The sequence below is a fragment of the Oenanthe melanoleuca genome, chromosome 17, assembly GCF_029582105.1.
Source record: "Oenanthe melanoleuca isolate GR-GAL-2019-014 chromosome 17, OMel1.0, whole genome shotgun sequence".
Taxonomy (NCBI): domain Eukaryota; kingdom Metazoa; phylum Chordata; class Aves; order Passeriformes; family Muscicapidae; genus Oenanthe; species Oenanthe melanoleuca.
In genome coordinates, this window is record NC_079350.1 from 4,874,504 (window position 1) to 4,896,568 (window position 22,065).

The 22,065-nt window shown below is 50.3% G+C and overlaps 3 protein-coding genes across 3 annotated transcripts; 1 reads left to right on the forward strand and 2 right to left on the reverse strand.

The window, feature by feature from the left end:
* Positions 1-441: 441 nt before the first annotated feature.
* PRRT1B (proline rich transmembrane protein 1B) lies at positions 442-2,171 on the reverse strand. Its single transcript, XM_056505372.1, has 4 exons — positions 2,073-2,171; positions 1,588-1,929; positions 1,201-1,341; positions 442-1,116 (listed from the first exon to the last, which is right to left on the reverse strand). Exons 2-4 carry the CDS (start codon positions 1,915-1,917, stop codon positions 970-972), a joined length of 618 nt encoding a protein of 205 aa, XP_056361347.1. The 5' UTR covers positions 1,918-1,929; positions 2,073-2,171; the 3' UTR covers positions 442-969.
* Positions 2,172-3,191: 1,020 nt separating this feature from the next.
* On the forward strand, positions 3,192-6,914 carry UCK1 (uridine-cytidine kinase 1). Its single transcript, XM_056505371.1, has 7 exons — positions 3,192-3,311; positions 3,534-3,693; positions 4,463-4,559; positions 4,679-4,821; positions 4,900-4,994; positions 6,098-6,146; positions 6,453-6,914. Exons 1-7 carry the CDS (start codon positions 3,225-3,227, stop codon positions 6,635-6,637), a joined length of 816 nt encoding a protein of 271 aa, XP_056361346.1. The 5' UTR covers positions 3,192-3,224; the 3' UTR covers positions 6,638-6,914.
* A 2,596-nt stretch (positions 6,915-9,510) lies between these two features.
* On the reverse strand, positions 9,511-21,814 carry POMT1 (protein O-mannosyltransferase 1). Its single transcript, XM_056505364.1, is given in 22 exon segments — positions 9,511-9,837; positions 10,040-10,217; positions 10,300-10,426; positions 10,907-11,020; positions 11,535-11,632; positions 11,875-11,995; positions 12,418-12,510; positions 12,594-12,690; positions 13,678-13,770; positions 15,103-15,198; positions 15,398-15,528; positions 16,092-16,247; positions 16,675-16,768; positions 16,896-16,961; positions 17,441-17,552; positions 18,479-18,548; positions 18,550-18,626; positions 18,971-19,021; positions 19,601-19,707; positions 20,347-20,490; positions 21,089-21,212; positions 21,534-21,814. Coding segments are annotated over 20 exon segments (2,178 nt in total). The 5' UTR covers positions 20,469-20,490; positions 21,089-21,212; positions 21,534-21,814; the 3' UTR covers positions 9,511-9,662.
* Positions 21,815-22,065: the final 251 nt, after the last annotated feature.

Sequence of the window (22,065 nt, forward strand, 5' to 3'; positions counted from 1 at the left end):
CCGTGTCGGGGGTTTTGCTGCCCAGCCCGTGCAGTGCCCGTGTGCTGCCAGCCAAGGGCTATAAATAACCCCTGCAGTGGCCAAGCTGCTCCACGCTGCTATTTCAGTCCTGGACACGGTTCAAAATTCCTCTGGAAATCATTGTCACAGGCCAGCTCAGGAGGAGAGTGCCCAGACACTGACCGAGCACGTGCCAGGGCTGGAATGTGGGGCTGCATCCCACAGGCACAGCAGGAGGGTCTGTCTGTCTGTCCCTCCAGGCAGGGGGCCAGGGGCACCCCCAGGCCCATGTGGAGATTCCCCTTCCCTGGGGTCCTGTGTGGGCTGGAACCCTGGTGCCCTTTCTCTGCTTTTGGGAAAACCCCAATTTCAGCTGTTGCAGGAGAACTTACCCTGAATTTTGTGGACAAAGGCCTTGGCAAGGGGAGATGTAGGCTCTTGGTGTGCAGAGAAAACAGAAGCTTTTGCTACAGCTGTGTTTTATTTCAATCTGGAAGCAGCAAGAAGGTGGCAATACAGTGTGTGTGTGTGTGCAGAATTACTGTAGAACTGCACACATGGGTTTGTATCTTCTCATTAATGACCACTGAGGGCTTCCCACACACCTGTTCCTTCTGCTCCATCTCCACCCCCAGTCCCACAAGGTGCTCCCTCTGCACCAGAGTCCCACTGGCAGCTCCAGGTGAGAGCCTACAGCAATGGGATGCAGCATCCTGAGCAGAGCCCGATCCCGCCCAGGGATCCCCCGCAGCTCCCTGCCCGGAGCTGGATCCAGCCCCGGGCTCTCCTGCCCGGCCCGGGGCTCGCAGGGCTGGAGGCTCCGGGGCAGCTCCTGGCCAGGAGGGACGGACGCTGCCCCGCAGCCCCAGTGACTCTTCCTTGTCACCTGTTCCACCAAGGCTGTGGCAGCTTCACCTGCCCGTGTCCCCCCCAGGAGGCGAGCCGCAGTCCCTGGGGCTCAGGTCCTTGTCACATGTATAGGGACACCAGGACGTAGACGATCCAGCTGATGGAGGCGAAGAGCCCGAAGAGGAGGCTGAGGAGGATCAGTAACTGCGCCTTTCTGGATGCCACGTACGCCTGGGCCACGTCCCCCCGGGCGAGCGCGGCCCGGGTCTGGCACGGGGCGAGAAGGGAGGGTTAGAGCGGACCCGCAGCACCAGCAGGGGCTTCGAGGCTGCCCGGTGAGTCCTTCCGTACCTCATACGAGTAGATGAGGGCTATGACCCCGGTCAGCAGGCAGCAGAAGACGGTCACCAGCAATGACTCCACCATGTAGTCCTTGGGCAGCTGCCGCCCGCTGCCGGCGGGCAACGGCCCCGGGCCCGGCTGCGGGTGGTACTGCGGGACAGGGCGGTGAGAGCGGCGAGAGCCCGGCTGTGCTCCCATCTCAGGTGTGCTCCCCTCCCGGGTATCCTCCCCTCCTGACCTGTGCTGCCCTCCCAGCTGTGCTCCCCAGTCTGTGCTCCCCTCCCGCCTGTGCTGCTCACACGTCACTGGGGGCACCGCACCGAACCCCACAAACCCGGCAGGGGAGGTCAGGGGTGACCCGCGCTGCAGGAGCACATCGGGGTGGGGGATACGTACCGAGGGGTAGGGCAGGGGCCCGGGTGGGAAGCCCGAGGCTGGCCCCGGTCGCGGCACCGGTCCCGCCTGGTAGATGTTGGGTCCTTGCTGCGGGAAGGCGGCTGGGAACGGCGGGTAGAGGAGGTGAAAGCTCTTGGGGTCCGGGGGCGAGTAGGGTGGAGGGGCACCCTCGAAGGCCGAGTTGGTGACCACCGACACGGCCACGGGCCTGTCCCCGCGGCCCTGGGGGGGCTCGCCGGGGGTGGGCAGCGCCCCGGCCGCGCCGCCGCCATCCCCCGGCTCCGCTGCCCGCGCTGCGGGGCCCGGCGGGGCCCTGGGGTCACCGTCCATCCGCCGGGACGCCTGCGGGGACAGGGAGGCTCTGACGGGCCCGGAGCACCCACCCGAGCGGTCACCCCCGGTTCGGGTGCGCTGGGGCTGCCCTTGTGCCCCCTCCGGGCCCGCGGCCGCCCGAACCCCTGCACGCCCAGCCCGGCCCCACTCACGCCGGTGCCCGCGGGTCCCAACGGCCGCGGCTCGGGGCGCGGCCCCGTCCGGCCCGTCCGGCCCCGAGCCCCGCGTGGCCCCGCGCGGGCGGCGGGAGCGCGGCCGGGCCCGGTTAATCATTGACCCGCTGTTTGCCCGGGCCCCGCGGGCGGGGCCAGCCCAGCCCCGGCACCGGGTCCATCGGGAGGCAAACGGGGGTGGCCAGCTCAGGGCAGCCCAAGAGCTTCACAGCAACATGTGCTTAGGTTTTATTTTAGAGTATTACATTTACATGTAGTATGTGGTGTGTGTTCTCGCTCTATTTATACGCAAAATGTATATAAAATTCTGTATATTGTAGCTATAGCTATTTAACACGTGTGTGTGTAGATATCTCCATCGCACCCCACGCACAGGATGTGTGCACACACAGCGTGTGGTGTCTTACCCACATGTGTATTTTTATGTCCTGCTGTCTCTGTGTTGTACCCTCTGGTGTTTCTTCACAGTTGCCGTGTACCGCGCTCTGCACGCACCTGGTGTGCGCTGGGGAACGGGGTAGAGCACGCACGGGACCAGGTGTGAGCATGGACACGGCTGCAGGTGTAGAACACGCGGGAACAGGGGTAAAACACGCGGGAACAGGAGTCACACACACACAGGGACAGGCGTGCGCTCACACACGCTCACACAAGGGCCCGAGTTGTCTGTAATAAGGCAGAGCCGTCCGGCGCTCCATCTGTCTGTCCATCCCTCCGTTCGTCCATCTGTCCATCCATCCGTGTGTCCATCCATATGTGTGTCCATCTGTCCATCTGCCGGTGTGTCCATCCTTTCTGTCCATCTGTCCGTGTGTCCATCCATCCGTGTGTCCGTCCATCTGTGTGTCCATCCGTCCGTGCGTCCATCTGTCCGTGTGTCCATCTGTCCGTGTGTCCATCTGTCCGTGTGTCCATCCGTGTGTCCATCCATCCCTGTGTCCATCCGTGTGTCCATCTGTCCGTGTGTCCATCTGTCCGTGTGTCCATCTGTCCGTGCCGACGCTCCGGCCCCGCTGACAGGGGCCCGCTCTCCGCTCACGTGACCACGCCCCTCACGCTCCGCCCCCTCACGCTCCGCCCACCCTAAACCCCGCCCCGCCCCGGGCCCCGCCCCCCGCCGTCCATCCCGCCATGGCGTCCGCCGGCGGCCCGGACGCGGAGCGGCCGCACCCCAAGCCCTTCCTCATCGGCGTCAGCGGCGGCACCGCCAGCGGCAAGGTGAGCCCGCCGTGCGGGGCCGTGCGGGGCCGTGCGGGGCCGTGCCGGGCTCACCCCCGGCCGGGCAGCCCGCGCGGCGCGGGGCCATCGCCGCTGCCGGCCCCGGGCTCCCCCCGCGCCCCGGCCCCGGGAGGGCTCGGGCTGGGGTCGGGCCGGGCCGGGCCGGGCGCCGCGGGAAGGGTCGGGGTCCCCCCGCCCCGCCTGAGCCCCCGTCCCGCTCAGTCCACAGTGTGCGAGAAGATCATGGAGCTGCTGGGGCAGAACGAGGTGGAGCAGCGGCAGCGCAAGGTGCTGATCCTCAGCCAGGACAGCTTCTACAAGGTGCTGACGGCCGAGCAGCAGGCCAAGGCGCTCAAGGGACAGTACAACTTCGACCACCCGGGTGAGCCGCTCTCCGCCCGGCCCCGGCCCCGGCCCCGGCACGGCTCGCTCGGTGCTGGGAGCGCCTCTAGGAAGTGCTGGAGAACAGAAATGTGCTTTTCCCCAGCAGAACATCCATTTGTCCTTCCCTTGTGCCCGTTGTTACTGACGGCCCTTCTGGAGCCGTGCAGAGGTGCAGAGCATCCCAGCCTGCTCCCTGCTCCCCTCCCTGCTCGTGAGAGGCTCCGTAATGAACCTCATCATGCCCCAAATCCTTCCCTGTTGCTTCTTGTCCGTACAAACAGCTGCTCCCCTTGCCCGGGGGAGTGCTGTGGATTGTAGGCGGGACAGGGAACTGCCCTTGGCTGGAGTCTGGTGCCTGTAGGGTGAGTAATGGAAACCATGAAAGATGCCTGGGGTTTTCCAATTGTTTCTGGACTAACAGATGAACAAAGTTGCACAAAATTACACAATTAGTAATTGGTTGATAAAATTATACAATGACCAGCTTCACTTCTGAGCTCTTAATTTGTGTTGTAGTTGCTCATATATGGCAAACTGTCTCTTCCTTATCTCTGAAACCAAACACAGCCATTGTCAGTTGGGCAGAGAGTGTTGTGCAGAAAAGAATAAGCTGCATTAAGAATGGTAGGAAAGAATAAGCTACAAGTTCCTTTTTTCCTGGTGCAGTACTGGGCAGAAGGTTTTTCATTTGGGTCTGGAAAAATCTGAGGAGAACATTTGATACAACAGCATCTGAAAGTCTTTCTCTTTAAACTTTCCTCTCGCAGATGCCTTCGATAACGATTTGATGCATTCAACCCTGAAAAATATTGTTGAGGGCAAAACGGTTGAGGTACCGACGTACGACTTCGTGACACATTCGAGGTGGGCTCTGGCTTTGTCTGGAGTGCTGGCTGTGTGGGCTGTCCCCAGCCTGGCACAGATCACTCGGCAGTGGCACAAGGCCTGTTTAACAGTGAGCTCTGGGTGCTCTCTCCTGGCAGGCTGGCAGAGACCACGGTGGTGTATCCTGCTGATGTCGTGCTCTTTGAGGGGATCCTGGTTTTCTACAACCAGGACATTCGGGACATGTTCCACCTGCGTCTGTTTGTGGACACGGACTCTGACGTGCGGCTGTCCCGCAGAGGTAGAGCCCTGCTGTGCCCCTGTTCTTATCCATCCCCACCGTGGGACAGCACTCAGGCCTTTTATCTCCCCATCCCAGTTCTGCGAGATATGAAGCGTGGGAGGGACCTGGAGCAGATCCTCACCCAGTACACCACGTTTGTCAAGCCTGCCTTTGAGGAGTTCTGCTTGCCGGTATGAGCCTTTCACTAATTTTATTTGTGGGGTCTTCTTTTTTTGGGGAGGGATAGAGGAGCAGGGGTGTCTGGGAGTTAGCTGCTGTAGGTGCAGCAGTGGTGGCTTTTGGTATTTGTATTTTACAAATCCCACACTCTCCCCTCTGTTTCATGTCTTCAGCCATTTCGAGCTGGTTGTTAAGGAACTGAAATGGTCCCTTCTGCTGGTGAAGCACCATTGAAATGCCTCAAGCACGTTTTCTCACTGGCTGCTGGGGCTATTTAAGTATGGGTCTGTCTGAATGAAGCACTCCCACTCTCAGTTTATTCTTAAATCTTGTAGGAAGACAGAAAAGCTTGGTTTCCTGCAGCCTCTCTCAGAGGGAACACTGGTGGAAACCTGGGGCAGATCATTCTAGATGTACTTGTTACACCATGTAGTGTGAGGCCAGTTTAGGTGCTCACTTAATCAAATTAATATGTAAATTTTAAAAAAACCTATGAGAACAAAATCCAGTATGTGGACTAAATAAGTTGGAAAAGGCTAACTCAGTTGCCTCTTGCTCTAGATCAAAGGAATTCTGTGATTCTAAAACTACTCATTAGAAATGCTGAATTTGTCAGCTTTTTTCCAGCTGTGGAAGGGAAAGAAAATGGAGTGCTATGGCGGCAAAGATCAATAAAATGTTATGAGAGGCAGGCAGGAATTTCACATGCACATTGGATACCTTGGCTCTCAGCAGAGATTTAGCAATAGCTTGTGAAATGCTGATTAAAAGCAGCTCTTAGCAAACAGGCCTTCCCTGAAATGGGCAGTGTTTGAAGGCAGCTCAGAAGGGTAAAAGCAAAGGACTCTACACATGACCTGCTGCTTCTACCTGGTGATTCACTGCAAAGGGACAGTAAGAAGAATCCCTGGGCTTAAATCCAGTGCACATTTGCCAGTGTGATATTGTAATTCATTTTAGGTTGTTACCATGAGAGAGAGCTTTAACTTATAGCCCTGGAGCACCAGCACCTTCCATCTTTGCCCAGTTTTCTGGCCTTTCTGGTTGCTTCTTCCTGGAATGAAGCTGGCTTTTCCCATTAACAGCCTCCTCCACCTCTGTTTCTGTCTTACAGACAAAGAAGTATGCGGATGTGATCATCCCTCGAGGAGTTGACAACATGGGTAAAAAAGGGAGTTGGGTTCCCTGATTTCCCTGGGAGACACCTCTGGGGTTGGGAAGAGAGCAGGAGCACACTGCTGCCTTGAGTGCCTGCTCCTGAGGAAGGGGTTTTTGCTGGAGGGGAGGGACCTGCTCAGCCTGTGGAGGGCTGGAAAAGTGACCTGTTGAGGTGTGACCTCACTGCAGACAGCAGGCAGAGTTTCATTTAAGGGCTTGTTAAAACTCGAGTTGAGCAGGGCTGGATGCTCCACATTTTCTAGATAGCCAGGAGAGCCTTCATGCCCTGCATTGGCCGTTCCTCTCCGCAGTTGCCATAAACCTCATCGTGCAGCACATCCAGGACATCCTGAACGGAGACATCTGCAAGTGGCAGCGGGGGGCGCTGAACGGGCACGGCCGCACCTACAAGCGGCCGTTCCCGGAGCAGGCGGAGGGCGGGGTCCTGGCGGCCGGCAAGCGCTCCCACCTCGAGTCCAGCAGCCGCCCGCACTAACCCCGCGCGGCCCCGGGCCGCGCTGAAGGCAACTCTGGGAAAGGACTTGCACAGAATGGTTGGTGAAGTGCCCCTTAAGCTGTCCTAGCAGCAGAGGGGATCCTGGTGGCAATCTTCTCACAGAGGGGAGAGGAAGGGGTTGGCCATCCATCCCTCTTCCCTCCAAAGCTCTCCCTGCTCTCCCTGAGATGTCTGGAGTTGTTACTTGATGAACTGGTTAAAGGCAGTGCTACTTGCCTTTTTTTAATTTTCAAAATGACATCTAATGCTGGAGATTCCCCTGAAATTTAAGCACTATCGGGTCGCTAGCAAGATACCCCATTTCCCTGTTGATGGTCATCTGTCACAGGAAAATCATTTGCCTCTTGGGTGTTTTTCTCTGTCCAAGACTAGCTCACATGCTGTTAATTTTAACAGTCTTTTACTCTTCTCCACCTTGTTGGCACCTTGAGTTGTGGCCATGCTCTGCTGCTGGCCAGCCTCCTGTCCTGTGGGGTTAGAGGAACTGGCCTGTAGAGGCAGCTCTCCCTTGAGGTGGGGTGAGGCAGAGACTGTCTGGGGCAAATGGGAACTTGCAGTTCACCAGGGGACAGGCCCAAGAAGTTTAGTGGTTCTAATTCCTAATTAGTGATTCCTAATTTATTCTTTTCCAAGCTCCTGAATCTTGCTACACTGTATGAATATTTTTTGTACCCAGTGTGCTTTACCACAGTTATTGAATGTGTGAGCTCCAACTGGATTGAGTTGCTCATGGAAACAGAAACCTGACCTTGTCAGTATTAGTGTCTTTTAGTGCATTTCTGTACTGCTGGTTGCAAATTCTGCTGGGCAGAATCCGTCCACTTCCAGAGGTGGCTGGTGAGGTCAGCAAGGGGGGAAACTGGGAACTGCAGGACCCTCCTGCTGGCACAAGCAGCTGCCTGGACATGTTGTACCCTCAGACAGGGTCAGAGCACTTGCCTTGCACTCCAGCAGCTTCAAGAATGTCTGGCTTTCTAAAAAGAGCAGACAAGAATTACAAACAGTGATATCCCAGTTTCTGTAGTTTACCCCAGATAAGTGATACTGCAGCAGCATGAAGTGTCTGTCTGGGAAAAAAAATCTGCAATGAAGTGCTGGTTGGACCTTTGAAAATGTCCTTGTGATACTGTTCTTGAGTCTGGACTTACGGTGTAGTTTAGAGAATGAGGGTGGGAGGGAAATGTTATTAAGAGGAACTTTTTCATATTTGCTGATTTTCTAAATGCAGGGTTTGGTTGTGTTGATTGTGGGTGTGTTAGTTTGGCTAATAAATAAATCAACAGTGATCAGAAATGACCATTTTTATAAAAGGTAATTCTGGTACTTGCATTATGCCAGCACAAAGGCACAGAAGGGAACACTGCTGGAGGGGTTCTTATACTCAACAGTTCTTTCTCCCCTTAACTCAGAATTGTTACCTTTAGTTCTGTTTGTGGCTGAAAATTTAAAGAAAAAACCCCAAACTTAAGAAATGCAGTCTGCACTTTCATCCCTATAGTCTTTTCAGCCCTGGAAAGGGTTGAAGGTTTGGTGTCTCAGTGATAGTTCAGTGGTACTTCTGCAGTGCCCAGGAGAAGGTAGAGCAGTTCCTGACTGCTGCTGGGTGCTGTTTAGCTCAGGGTGACAGACTTAGAGTATGAGCTACTGCACTGAAGCATTAGCTCTCAGGGCTGATTACAGTAGGAGCAAAATAGTCACTAAAACCTTCTTTGAATGACTGTGGTATGGGATCATACCTTCCTGGGGAGCCTTGAATAGAATTTGTTAGAGCAGTGAGGAACTGCACAGCCAAGAGCCCCTGGGAGTGGGAATGCTGCTCTGGCAGCTCTGGCTGTCCTGCAGGACCTGCTGCAGCCACGTGGATACAGGAATGGAATGTGGCCCAGGTACTACAGTCCTGCTCAGACACCTGGACAGAGCCATTACAAATTCCCCACTGAGTCCTCAGTCCTTCTCCTCTGCCTTCTGCTCTGTGAATTCTCTGCTGGTGCAGGCCAGGCCATGGGCTGGGTTTCAGTGTTTTCACCCTGAACCCATGTGCACAAGTTGGAACAGGTTTCCTTGTCAGCAGGATCAGTCCTACCTTGCCCAGAGTTCCTTTTCCCATGGGATCTGAGGTGTAATGGCAATAATGCCACTGCTGGTAACAGGCCTCAGGCTTCACATCAGTGCCACAAGGCCAAAGGATCCTTCTGGCTTTGGCTCAATTCCTGGCTTGCCTGAAGCCTTCTTCAGCTGCAACAGCAATTTTTAATGTCTCTTTATTTTGCTTATCTTCCTAAAAGTGATGCTTATGTCAGATGATTATAAATAGATAATAGTAACAAGTCATTATTCTATGCAGAATGAGCTATTTATAAATGTAACTTAATGCTGTGTTTACATAAATAGAAATGATAGCAGAGCATTGGAAGTTGGGGGCAAATAATGCATTGTTGAGGAATGGAGTCATGGAATGATGCTGTAAGGCTGCAGGGCCAGTTACTGATTGTTAAAAATGGGTAAGCTTTACAGAGGGAAAACCTGGGTTTCAGGCATAACAAAGAAAACAGAAAAAAGTATCTGATGTGCTGGAAAGAGTCCATTTATAGTAAGTATATCAAGGGATTGCAGACCCCAGTGACAGGAAACACATGAAATAGCCCTAAGTGCAATGGAGTGCCAGAAGGAGGAAACCACCATTGTACTCCCAGGAAAGAGAAGAAATTGTTGCAGCTCTTCCCAGCAAAGGAGCCTGGGATGGTGTGGACTGAAGTCAGCAACCTTCACACCCTGAGAGGAAGTGAAGGGTGAATGTAAGAGGGGCAGAAGCTGGGAACTGTGCCCATGACAGCTCTATTACTGTTGAGACCTTTCCTGTAACAGTGTTCCTTTATTTTCTTCTGTAATCATTAGATCTGGACTACTACAAAATAGCTGAACCGACTGTTAAGATTTCCATGATACTAACAATAAATTCTTGGCTTTGCACAAAAGGTGTTTCCTTTGTCCCAAGCTGCAGTGCTCACTGCTTTCTGATCAGGATGTTCCAGGTGTCCTTCCAGCGCAGGGCCCTGAGCTCCGTGGGGGACAGCGCGGGCTGCCCGTAGCTCAGGGGGCTGAAGGTGCAGTACACAAAGTACACTGAGGAGAGCCAGGCCACAGTCAGGGCACTCAGCATGCTCTTGAGCAGCACAGATCTGGGATGAGACAGGGAAAGAGCACTCCAGTTACATCAAGGCTGGCCAAACACTTCATCCAAAAGATTTGTGCCTGGCCTGGCTTCCCTAAAGGCAAATTACAGAGTTTGGCCACTGCAGCAGCTTGCCCAGGCGACAGCCCTGGAGAAAGAGCTGTGCCACTCCTCCTGTTCAACAGAACTATTCTGCTGAAGCCAAATACCTGCAGAGATGATCACCCAGATGCTGCAGTACCACAGGAATCAGGAGAATCTGGAATGTGACAGCAGGCAGGTAGTGGTACAGGAAAAGTGTTTTCTCCATGAGGAAGAAGGGCAGATAATTCACAGCCCAGCCTCCAGCACAGACACCTCCTGCTGACATCCAGAGCTGCCAGGCATCTGCAGGAGACAGGAGATGGCATCTCAGAGCAGAGCAAGCCACAAGCCTCCAGCTGGAGACACACACAGAGTGCAGCCAGACCTTCAGGGATGTCGTAAATCTTCCTCCTTCGCCGTAGCAAGTACCACAGGGACAGACACAGGTAGACCAGAGCAGCAGCATTAGCTGAAGCCCAGGTGGCAACATTCCCAAGGAGGTGGATCTGGGCCTGCAGGATAGATGATGGTCTAAGCCAGAAGCAGGAACATGCTGTGGTTCCTTTAGGTAAGTTTAAATATTACCTACACAAACTTGCTAAATTAAGCTCCAGAATGTGCCTGCTTAGTAACCTGGAACAAAGCTGGTTGATAAATTTGCTGCTTTAAAACTCTTGTGTAATGAAAGGCATTTAAAGGATGTTATTGGAGATGAACTCATCTTCTACATGAAATCAATAATGGAAACTATTAAACTGCAATCTACCTTTAAAAAAAAAAAGCACAAGCAAACATGATTTAATTAAAAGCAACTACTGTCAAAGCTGTATCTCAGGCTAAAACAAACACCTCAGCCCTCATGGAAAATGTATTAATACAGGAAAAGTCCTTGGCTGGAAGCTGCAGCCCTGCTCTGACTCCCACTCCTGGAGATCCCATCTGAGCTGTTCTTTCTCAACAGCTTCACAGCTACTTCTACCTCTAGTACTTACCCCCGAGGTGGGGTGGAGCCAGTAGGCAATATTGGTGTCCATTGTGATCCAGTCCAGGGCAGAGGAGCTGTACTTATGTTCTGTGTCTTCATTTTTTAATGTGAGTATTTTCCACTAGAAAGAAAAAAGGTAAGCAGAAGGCTTTCAGAATTGGAACAACAGGTGGGACAGCAGCCGTGGGTGAACAGCTCCAGATGTAAGATGTCAAGTTCCTAAGCTGGGAGTGGAGAAGTATTTTACATATCTCATATGGATACTGATCACTACAATGGTTTTATTTTGTTATCAAATAATGCACTTTCCTTAATGAATTTCTACAAAGATAGTAAGGGGCATCAACACTGCTCACTGCATGTACCACATATTACAGTTCAGTTTCAGGCAGCTTCTGGGTGCCCAACCAATTTTCCTCCCCCTTTTTTGTTACACAATCACTTGGGTATTCATTACTGGACAGCCCAGGTCTTTAATGCCCTTATAAGTGCATTCAGAAACATTTTTTTACAATGAGGAAGCCAAACTATCAGCAAAGATTAAACAAAGAATCCTCAGGCTCAGAGTCTGCAGAAATGCTCAGGTTCCTGCTCTGCAGCAGAAGGAAAAATAAAGGCAATAAGAAGACACTCACCTGCAATTCTGTGAATTTTGCCATGAAGCTGAGGTTTTTACTGATGTCCATCTGTGTGGGAGAGTGGAGTTCTACCTCCCTCTCTTTTTGTTCTTGGCCTGGAAGAAAACAGCAAAGCTCAGAAATAACCACGTAACAGGCAGAAAGCTACAACGGAGAGAGAGAGCACACAGGCTCCTCACTCTCCCAGGAGCCCTTCTCCAATACATCATCAACTGCAGCAGCACTTGAAGGGACTTTGTAAGGATTCTGACATCATGGTAGAGACAACTGAACACACACACAGCACTTCCCATCACCATGAAGTGAAACCTGCTTCAGGATCATGGCTGAGACATACTTTTCCCATATCTGTGCTCCTCCACATTCCACACCATGCTCTGGTGGTAGCCTTTGGACAGCTTCTCTCCAACCACCTCCAGCTGCCGGTACCCCCACTCAGGCAGAGATGCTCCACTGAGCTAAAAGAGAAAGACAGCTGTGAACTTTTAAAAGGAAAGTTCTACCACTCTAAACTTCAGGATGGAAGAAGTTCCCAGGCTCTGCCTGAGCACTGGATGACAGCAAGGGACTGACTGCCAGAAAATGTGTGAGCAGTCACCATGCAAAACTGTCTCAATAAATGCTACAGCCATAAAATCAGTGATTGTGGCAAACTTTGTGAAGAAAAAGAACCTTAATTATTCCAGTTGCTCTCACAGACATACAGAATCAGCATCAGTTTCTAAGCCCAAGTTGTGTAGAGTGGTCACAACCCCTTTTGTTTCCTTTAATTTACTTGGTTATTCATTATAGTGGTGTAGCTAATTTGGAGCAGAGCTTTTGAGATTACAAGAACTGCATGAAGCAAAAGCTACAGGCACATAAACATAACCCCACTTGCCTTCAGCACTGCAGAGGTGTTCACGTGAACAAACCTCACTTCTGACAGAATTGTCTTCCACACATCAGTGTCAGACTCACGATTTACAATTTCCTACAACAGAAAGATGGTTTTGGTCCATGTTGTCTCAGCTGTTTCTGCTGAAGCATAATCAGCTCCTCCCCTCCACCACTCACCACTCTCCAGAGGTTCTGTGCTGGCATGGAGATGTTATAGTCAATATAGCAGGAAACTTCTTGGGAGTGTGGGCTAAGAGGAGCAGCAACATCATGCCTAGAAGAAAAAAAAAGGAAAATCCTCCACCACCATTTCCCAAATACATATAAAAAGCAAACCCATATGGAATTGGCTTATACTGGATTCAGTAATAAAGCAAAAAGTAACTTGCTTATAGAGATTGCACTGTTTACTCTGAGAGAGAGCATTCCCCACAACCAAGAGCTGCCAGGAACAGGCTCAGAGGAAGCCAATGCAGATGGCTGCGATGCCAGGCTGAAGAACAAGCACTGATTGTGACAAACAGAGACACTGTTCACTGGGGTTTCCAATAATGAACAAATTAGATTTGGAAGGGACATAGCAAAAACCCAAGCTCAGAACAAGCCCCTTCCTAATCTGAGTGATATTCAAGTACACACAGATGCCCTTTGGGAAGCAGTCAGGAGGCAACTTCATACTGCAGGCTTTCAAAATAGGCAAGAATCTCTGGCAATCAGCCACAGCACACCGGATTCTCCAGCACATCTTCCTAAATTCCAGAGCACATCCTTCAGGTAGGAGCAAGCCATTAAAGTCAGTGGAGCTGGATTTGGGTTAAGTCACACAAAATACTAAATACCTGCACCTATCCAGAGTGGGGGTAATGAAGGGGTGAGGATGAAGGCTCACAGAGGGGACTTTGTATTTAGGAACCTGCAGAACTACCATGAAATGTGAACAACTGTGAAATCCTCTAAAGGCCACTGGTAGGGAAGAACAGAAGCAGTAAGCAACCATTAAGAAATTTGTGATTAGGATCAAATCCCACAACCAAGTCAATCAGAAAAAATTAATAAGCATACAGCATCCTTCCTCTGGCCACAGGGATGGCATATGGAACTAACCACAAGGTCCCTCCAAGGCTCACTGGTGTAAAATCCACAAATAACAGGCAGTTCATGGCATATCTGAATGCAAGGTGACTAAGTGGTTATTCTGAGAGCCAGCCCAGCAGACTGAGGCAGCAGGTTTGGCAGAGCAGAGCAGGAGGGAAGGACTTACGTGTTGAGGTAGCGAGTTGTGATGCCGTGGACCAGCTGCACGATGTGCCCGTGCCTGACAGGCCGTGGTGGGTTACTCACCACCAGCTGCTGCCTGGTGAAGGGACACCCAAGAGCAAATGGTTAAATGGGAAATGGTTACATTATATGCACCTTTATATAGAACACAACTTTGTCATGAACAAGTTGTTAGGTCAAGAAGCTGCAGGAAGGGACAGACATTTAGGCAGGAAAATGAGAAATTCAAGCAATATATAGGTTGTACCAGAATGGAAACAAAGCTCATCAAGGCAAAGGTGAGTTAAGGGCAGAATGAGTCAGAGGATCAGTAATGGGATACTGGCACTCCAGGCATTAGGTCAGTGGTCTGAATCCAGGTCAGTCTGGAGTGAATTAAGATTATTACTGCCACACAGCTGTTTGGAGCTTGTGTGAAACACCGAGTGCTTCACTGAGCCTGATGGCTGCTGCACTACAGCTGGTGTCACTTTGGCAGAATTACAGGAGAGATCAGTGGCTTTTACACCATGTAAACTCTCACCTTGCTTCTGGTCAGGGCCATGGCAAGGGGGAACACTGCAGTTCACTGAACTGCTGCCTGTATTTTACTGTTCCACAGGAGGACTTGACATCCTCCAATACTAATAGGAGTCTTTTGAGTTTGAAGAATTTTAAGAATATATTTGTGGTCTGTGGTCCTGTTAGAGTCCCTACTTGAAAGGTTTGCACCATGGACAAACTTTCCCAACATGGATATAACTTATAATGGTACACACTCCTTCTGATAGGACTCTACACAGTTCCCAGAACAATGTAAGAAACCTACAAAAGCAACTTTTTGATCAGTATGGAATTATCACTTAAAGGCTTTTACTGGCAAAACAAGGACAGAGAGTCCTGCTCTGCACTGACAGTGAAAATGGCGTAACACTTCAGCATTAACCAGGTCTCTCAGGTACAGGCACCACTTGGAATCCTTCCCTATGTGGTAGATCTTACTCATTCCATGCTTCTAATACAAAGAACTACTCATTTTTCAGAAGCGTTTTCTACTCTTTTGTGAGACTCATTCGAGTTTGATAAAACTTGTCAAGACACTCTAACACCATGGTTCACACTTCAAAAAGCAGAGCTTCCCTTTCATGCAAAACACCTGAAAAATCTCCACTGGTATTGTGAGTCTTTCAAGTTCCCCTTGTGCACAGCACAGCCCACATTCTGCCAGGAGCAGCTCAGACAGAATTTCAGAGTTCTCAGTAATGCTTTCACCACATAGAGAAGGATTTTGTAAAGAGCTGCAATCACTTACTCAGATCACACCAGGCTTCTGCACCCATAAGTAGAGAAGAGTTACACCCAATCCAATCCAAGCCCTGGTGGGGTTCTGGAAGCATACAGGTTGAATTTAAAACTCTTGCATACTCACATTCCAGGGTCTTTGACAATCCACCAGTTGTTCACATCCTTGAAGGGATAGCAGGTCACCTGCTGCTGATGGGAACTCCCTCGGCCATTCTCATACCTGCACAGGTGTAAAGGTGCATCTCTGTGCTCATCAGTCCAGTGCAAACCAGCACCACACCACTGATCATTCCCACAGAGCACAGGGACTCAAGGATTAATGGAGACATTTCCAGGACCCAAACTGCTATACTGGGACTGGCAGGTGAAGAAGCAGAGCTGACTTCCACCCTCCCCACAGAGCCAGGCAGGTTCCTCACCTGATGGGGTAAGTGTTGGTGTGAGAGTGCAGCCAGCACTGCACGGGCTTGCCCAGCACGTTCCGCAGCGTGATCTGAGAGCCGTAGGCCACCTCCAAGGGCTGGCCCTGAGTGATTCGAGCCAGCCCACCCTGAGAGGGGCAAGGACAGGGTAAGTACAGAGAAGGAACAACTCAGAGGCTGTTTAGATCCTGTTGAGTCACATGCCACTTCAACACAGCAGTATCTTCACACAGTGCCTTCTCATTTGGTTTTATCTACCAAAATCAAGCCTTGCAGCACCATAATCAATAGACAGTAAATATACTAACACCTACAAAACTAAAAGATTACAGGGTCTCAGGAAATATCCCTAAAGCCATGTTCTAAAAAACAGGCTGAGCAGTCCTATAGTACACCATTTGAGAGTTCAGTACTGTATCTACTTCTGGGGAGTTTCCTGCAGGAAGGGACAATCCTTCAGCAGAAGAGTGAATATATTGTTCTTGCTTCACCAGGAAAAGCTTTTCATCTGTTATTAGGATTTCAGTCATTATTGCTTCACCTTAAAGCAGTACTACAGCAGCAAAATAGTTAAATGACATAAAAGGGAAAAATAAGCAGGATCAAAGGGACAGGATTAAACACCACCTAATAGTGAACATTTCCCCCTCCTCTCTCTCATAAATCAGGTCCAAGACCACATTTCCTTTACCTCCAAGCTGGCTTGGAAAGCACTTGTCATGATCTGGTCATGAGGCCCAGAGCGATACAGCAAAGCCAAGTGAACGTAGAAGAAGGAGAGGTACAGCCCCATGGGGATGATGATGAGGGCCAGACCCCGGGCTAGAAAATGGCACAGCAAGGAAATCTGGAAGAACAGAGAAAACTCACTGGTTTCATGCTCTAGATATTGAAAATTCTGGAGCACTTAGCTTGTTTTGTTGGTCTTTTCAAAGTTTCCCCACTGCTCTCATTCAGCTGTAACTTTGTGGACAACTGGGTAACTTCCAGCAAGGATTTGAAGTGGATCTGGCAGGAGTGTGTGAGACAAGTGCATGTTCTGAGTCACACATCACCAAGACATGGATAACAGCACAAAAGACAGTCACACACACATAGTTCTCTTAAATTTAATTCCATCTTCCCCAGCAAGTGAGCTGGGAACTGTGCTAGGAGGGTTTCCAGACAAGGAATTTCAGTACAAAAGCCAGCTACAGACTGCATTATCTGTGGGCTTGAAAGGCTCCTGCAATGAAAAGTGACAAATAACATATTTTTCATGCTGTGCTACGTACATTTGACAAGTTCTGGTCCCCTATCATGTTCCAGAAGTGAAGTCCTGCAGTGGCCAAGAGCAGCATATAGGTAAACAGGCCCATATATTTCACTCTGAGAAGAAAGTGCATAAAAAATGAACATGGCTAAAAACTACACAATTATTTAACACAAGATATAAATATCCAAATATTCTCTGGAACAGTGGACATTAAAGCCCAGGTAAGACATCATCACTTACCCAACTGCACAAGAACAGGCTACTCCAGTCAGCAGGAGCCAAAACCACCAGCTTCCAGAGAAGGCACTTAAAGATAAATGTATTAAATCACTTGCTAGGCTCAAGTTAAAGATAATTTTACTTTACTAAACTTTACTTTACCATCCTCTGCAAGGATCAGAGAACAAAAGAGATAAATATCTCTAAATTCAGTTCCTGTAAACAGTTACAAAGGAGCATTAAATGACCTGTTATCATCACTGTTTCTGTGCACAGAAGGAAACCTTTCAGTAAAAAATCTGTGTGAGCAAAGAAGTGCCCCCAAGGGATTTCATTTCTATTTTAAAATTTAAAAAGACAACTCTGCTAACATTAAAAATAGTCTTTAACAGTGCTCAGGAGAAAAATTCTGGGGCCGCCATATGAGAGGTCAAAGCATTGGATTTTACAGACAGGTGAAGTGAGTTACAGAATAGTTAAGAGGCACAGAAAAACACAGTCTGTGACCAAAAAATAAAAAGTCACCATGAGAATATCCAACAGGGTGAGAGACAATCCAGCTTTACCTGTGCTTTTGCAAATTGTAGAACTTCAGGTAGGACAAAACTGCAAGCAGGATAAAAAAAATCAGTATTGATTCCAGAAGCATGAACCTTGATTGAGTGATCAGAGAGTTCTCTGTTGGAAAAGAGAGACAGACACAAAATTAGAGTAACTCATCTATAAGCAAGTGCTGCCTCAGACAATCCCACTGTTATCCAAGAAAGGACCTGCCCTTTTAGGGACAGACAGTTCCTACTGGCTGCAATGGGCAAGTGCTGGGTTTAGAGGGACAAAAACCTTCCAACAAGTGCAAATTACATGGCCATAACTGTTCCCAAGACAAAGAGGTAGGCAAGCAGTGAAGTCTATCAGGAGGCAGATAAAGCTGCTGCACCTCCTACACAGGCAAAAAAAATCAATCCTGGGAAATCCAGAGAGGTGCTTCTCAAAGCAAAGAGTCCAGGCAGTGAGCAATGAGCACCATAACAGAAAGGGTGCTGCAATGAGCCAGAATCAGAGCAGCTGGTAGCTGGGAGAGGTTTCTCCTATCAGGCTGCTAAAGGGTTGCTGAGAGGCTCTTTCCCTTTCAGGAAGCTGCCAGCACCCCCTCAGAGAAAACAAAACCAGCTGAGTTGTACACACCAGAACAGTGTCAATTCACAGTGCTAAGGACACAGGCTGGTTTGCTGCAGTTTGGAGATGAAGAAATTTGATGAGCTCTGACTGCAAGGTGAGTTGTCCTGCTGTTAAAAGCCAGTATGTTGTAACTCATCCTGTAAACCTCTGAGGAAGGGAGTACAGGCCTCCTTGGATGCAAGAAATGTGAGGCTGTTGAGGCTGCCTGCTTTGCTTAATACTGAAATGAACTTCCCAGAAGGGCAGCCCTGCAGACCTGAGAGGATGGAGGAGACCAGGGAGGCTCAGCACAGACTGACACAGGCCAGGCCTGATGTGCTGGTAAAGTTTTCAGGGGAGATGCTGCTCCACCCTAAACATTCCTAAGGGAAAAAGAAACTCTTCTCCCCATATATAAAGAATGGGGCTCAGTTGAACAATCTTACCCAAGAGAATCAGAAGAGCAGCTCCAAGTGCAGAACAGTGGGAGAAGTGCAGTTCAACCAAAATCTGGTAATGCTAAAGGCACACAGAGAGCACCAGCCAGGGCTGGCAGGAGTCGCAGGGACCACACAGGAACATTCATGCTGTATTCTGAAACAGAAAACAGGAAACAGTGATCCTCCAGTTTGGAGACTTAACTGCAGAGAGGACAGACCAATAAAGAATTTCTTAATTGTTAGAGGAATCTAACTCCTACTTGCACTAATTTGTCCATCTTGCATTGGTTAAACTGTTCAGCTGATTTAGAAAACTTGTGCTATGAATTCATAGTGCTTTTAACTTGCGCTAGAGACCTGCAGAAGACTTATTTAAAAAGAGAAATGAAGGTATTGGATAAAGTGTTATTTCCATTAGCCAAGCAAAAAGGAATCTGTCAGTTGCTGAAATTCTGCTTATTTTCTCTAAAGAATGAGACAGTTAAAAACAGCTCTTACCAGCTCCAATCCTGTTCCATAGAAAGTTTCCATCAAATCCTCCTAAGTAACCTACAACATAAACAAGAGATTATCCCAGTCTCACAGCACATATAAAACCTGGTGCTAAATTGGGAACCATTTCCCAAACACACAGCTTTCCCTTCCATGAAGGCCCTCTTTCCCAAAAGGGTCCTCTTTGATACTGTTCTGTCTTGCAGCAATGCTTGAGAATGTGCAGAGGCACAAAGAATATAAATTGGAACAAGGGATTTTCAGTGACAAAGTCAGATGTATATTTAATCCCTCCCTCCCATACAGGCACTTTCATGTTGTGGTATCTCAGCTACAGAAAGGAACTGAGGCTTGTTGCCTATTTCTTGTCACTAGCAGTTCTCATCTTACCTTTCTCTTTATCCAAAGGGTTGGAAAACAGTGAGGTGATGGATACATGACTTCATCATCCCCCCTCTACTCATGCAACAGCCCCCTAACAATCCTAAATAAAGGGAAACTCATTTCTTTCTACATCAGTTTCTCATCTGCCTTGTGTTTTTTCCCTTTAGTGGATCTGATGATTCATTTTTAACCAGCAGCTCTTCCTTCTACAGCAACATGCAACAGGCACTTCCCAATTCCAGGAGACCCTACCTCCCAAGGCCAGCAGCATGTGGCCAAAGGGTGGGCCACTGTCATCCACAAAGAAGATCCTCTTCATGTAGAGTGAAACGAATTGGCCATAATAAACTTCATCGAAACTGAAACACCAGAGGCAGAAATATGTCAAATCTAACTGTAATTATCCTGCAGGGATAATTGGAAAGCAAACTCTGATTTGTTGGCATAAAGCTAAGAATGCAATGAAGGCTTTGCCCCTTCTCCTCAGGGGGTTTTATTAGGGAAATTCTATCTCTGTACTGGGATTATTCAGCCTGGAAAAGGCCCACAGGGGTGGCCAAACTGTGGCTTCCTGGTACCTGAAGGGAGCCTACAGGAAAGGTAAGACAAGCCTGGAGTGGCAGGACAAGGGGGAATGGCTTCACACTCACAGAAAGTGGTTTGAGATTGATTTTTTAGGAAAAAATTCTTCCCTGTGAGGGTGGTGAACCTGGCACACATTGCCCAGAGAAGCTGTGGCTGCCCCTGGATCCTGGAAGTGTCCAAGGCCAGGTTGGACAGGGTTGGGATAGGGGAAGGTGTCCCTGCCCACGGCAGGGGGCAGAATAAGACGAGCTTTAAGATCCCTTCCAACCCAAACCAGGCTGGGATTTGGTGATTCTATGATTTACAGAGGCTGACATCAGTCAGGCTGTGCTCTTCTCCTCCTGCATTTCTGCTCACAAATGTTTGAGAAACAAGTCTGCATCATTCAGGTAGAAAAGAAACTCATTACTCACACCACAGCCCGTGGATAGCAAAGTCCCCAGAGACGACTTATTAATCCCATCACAGTCAGTGCCACAAGGTTCACATTGATCTCTGCAGTGACCACAACTGGCTCCTTCAGAAATCCCAACATCCTGTCAAAGGTTTGTCTGAGCCTTCGAGAGCAGAAGAGAACAGCAGTCACCCTTAGGCTCACAGAGAGCTGAACACTTCACAGAAAGCATCAGGCCTAATTTCTGCTACAGCTCATGGTAATTAATTTCCCAAAATTCTCTTGCTTTTCATGTTTCTGTGTTTCTATTCTATCTACGGAACTAATTGTAAAAATAAAGTTACTGGACTGACACAGTTTTCATCTGCCCTGTTTCTGCCTGCAGTAGTAAACTAGAAACCTTGTTTACTCTTACACTGGCTCTGCAGAAACACAGCAGCTTAAGTCTTCAGACTATACTGCTTTGTGCAAAGCCAGCCTCACAGCCCAAATTCTGATGCTACTGATGGACAACCGATGTGCTCAGGTACCAGATGACCTCACTAACTGAACTGTTCAGGTAGCTTTAAAAAAAACCCCTCAAACAAGTTTCCTTGCAAACAGAGGTATTTTTTTGGGAGTGGGGAAGGGAGGGGCAAATCCCCCAAACACCCTCTGCATTAGAAAGCTGGTTACTGGAGCACAGGTCTAGGTGTTGTTTAAGCAGAAGTGTTAAAAGCTAGGTCAGAAAAAAGCAGAGAATCGGTGCCGTGCCTGCTCACCTCAACACAAGGGGAAGTTACCAGAACAAGTCCATCTGCGTGGCTTAGATCGGGGGAGAAGAAAGCGAGGTGCGAGCTCATCACCACCATCCAGAGCGGTGCCACTGGCCCGGTTTCTCTCCGCCTACAGAGCACAAGCGCTGCGTGGAGCAGAGGTTTTCAGGAGCCCCTGGCAGAGCTGCGCTCCCACCCGAGCCCTGGCAGCCCCTGGCAGGCGCTGGGAACCCCGGCAGCAGCTGATGGAGGGCTCAGGTGGGCAGCACCACCTCCGGCTCCTCCTCAGGGCACCCTCAGACCTCTGCCAGGCTCCGCACCCCTTATGAGGGGAGGGAAGCAGGGCCGCCGTGCCCCACCCCGCCTTGTTCCCCCGTGAGGCTCTCGGGGGGCAGCAGGAGCCCTGACCCCACACACGGCCCTCAGAGGGTCACTGAGCCCCCCCACACACCCTGCATCCAACCCTGGAGTGCTCTTGGGGAGCATCTAACCCAGCCCCCCTCAGCGGTACAGGGGTGACGGGGGCGCAGCGGCACCGCGGACGGGAACCAGAACTAGGACCGGAATCAGGCTCGGGAGCAGGACCACGACGAGGAAGACTAGGAGTGGGATCATGACTAGGATCAGGACTAAGAGCGGGACCCAGCCTAGGAGTGGGATCGGAATCGGGACTACGAGTGGGACCCCCCCGCCCCACACGGGCCCGCGCGCCGGGGGGGGCGTGGCCGTTCCGCGCGCCGTGCCCCACCCGCCCCCTACCTGGTGACACCGGATGTGACGTCAGACGCGCGCGTCGCACGGGGCGGAACCCGGAAACACGGCTGTGTTGCCATGGTTACGCCGTGTGTGGCGAACGGGCCCGGCGCGCCCGCCATGGCGGCTGTGAGGGACCCACCTACCTGGCACCACAGTGTCCCTCCCTCCCCATCCCTACTCTGGGACATTCACATAACCTTTAACAACCTTGGGCTTTTTTGTTTTGT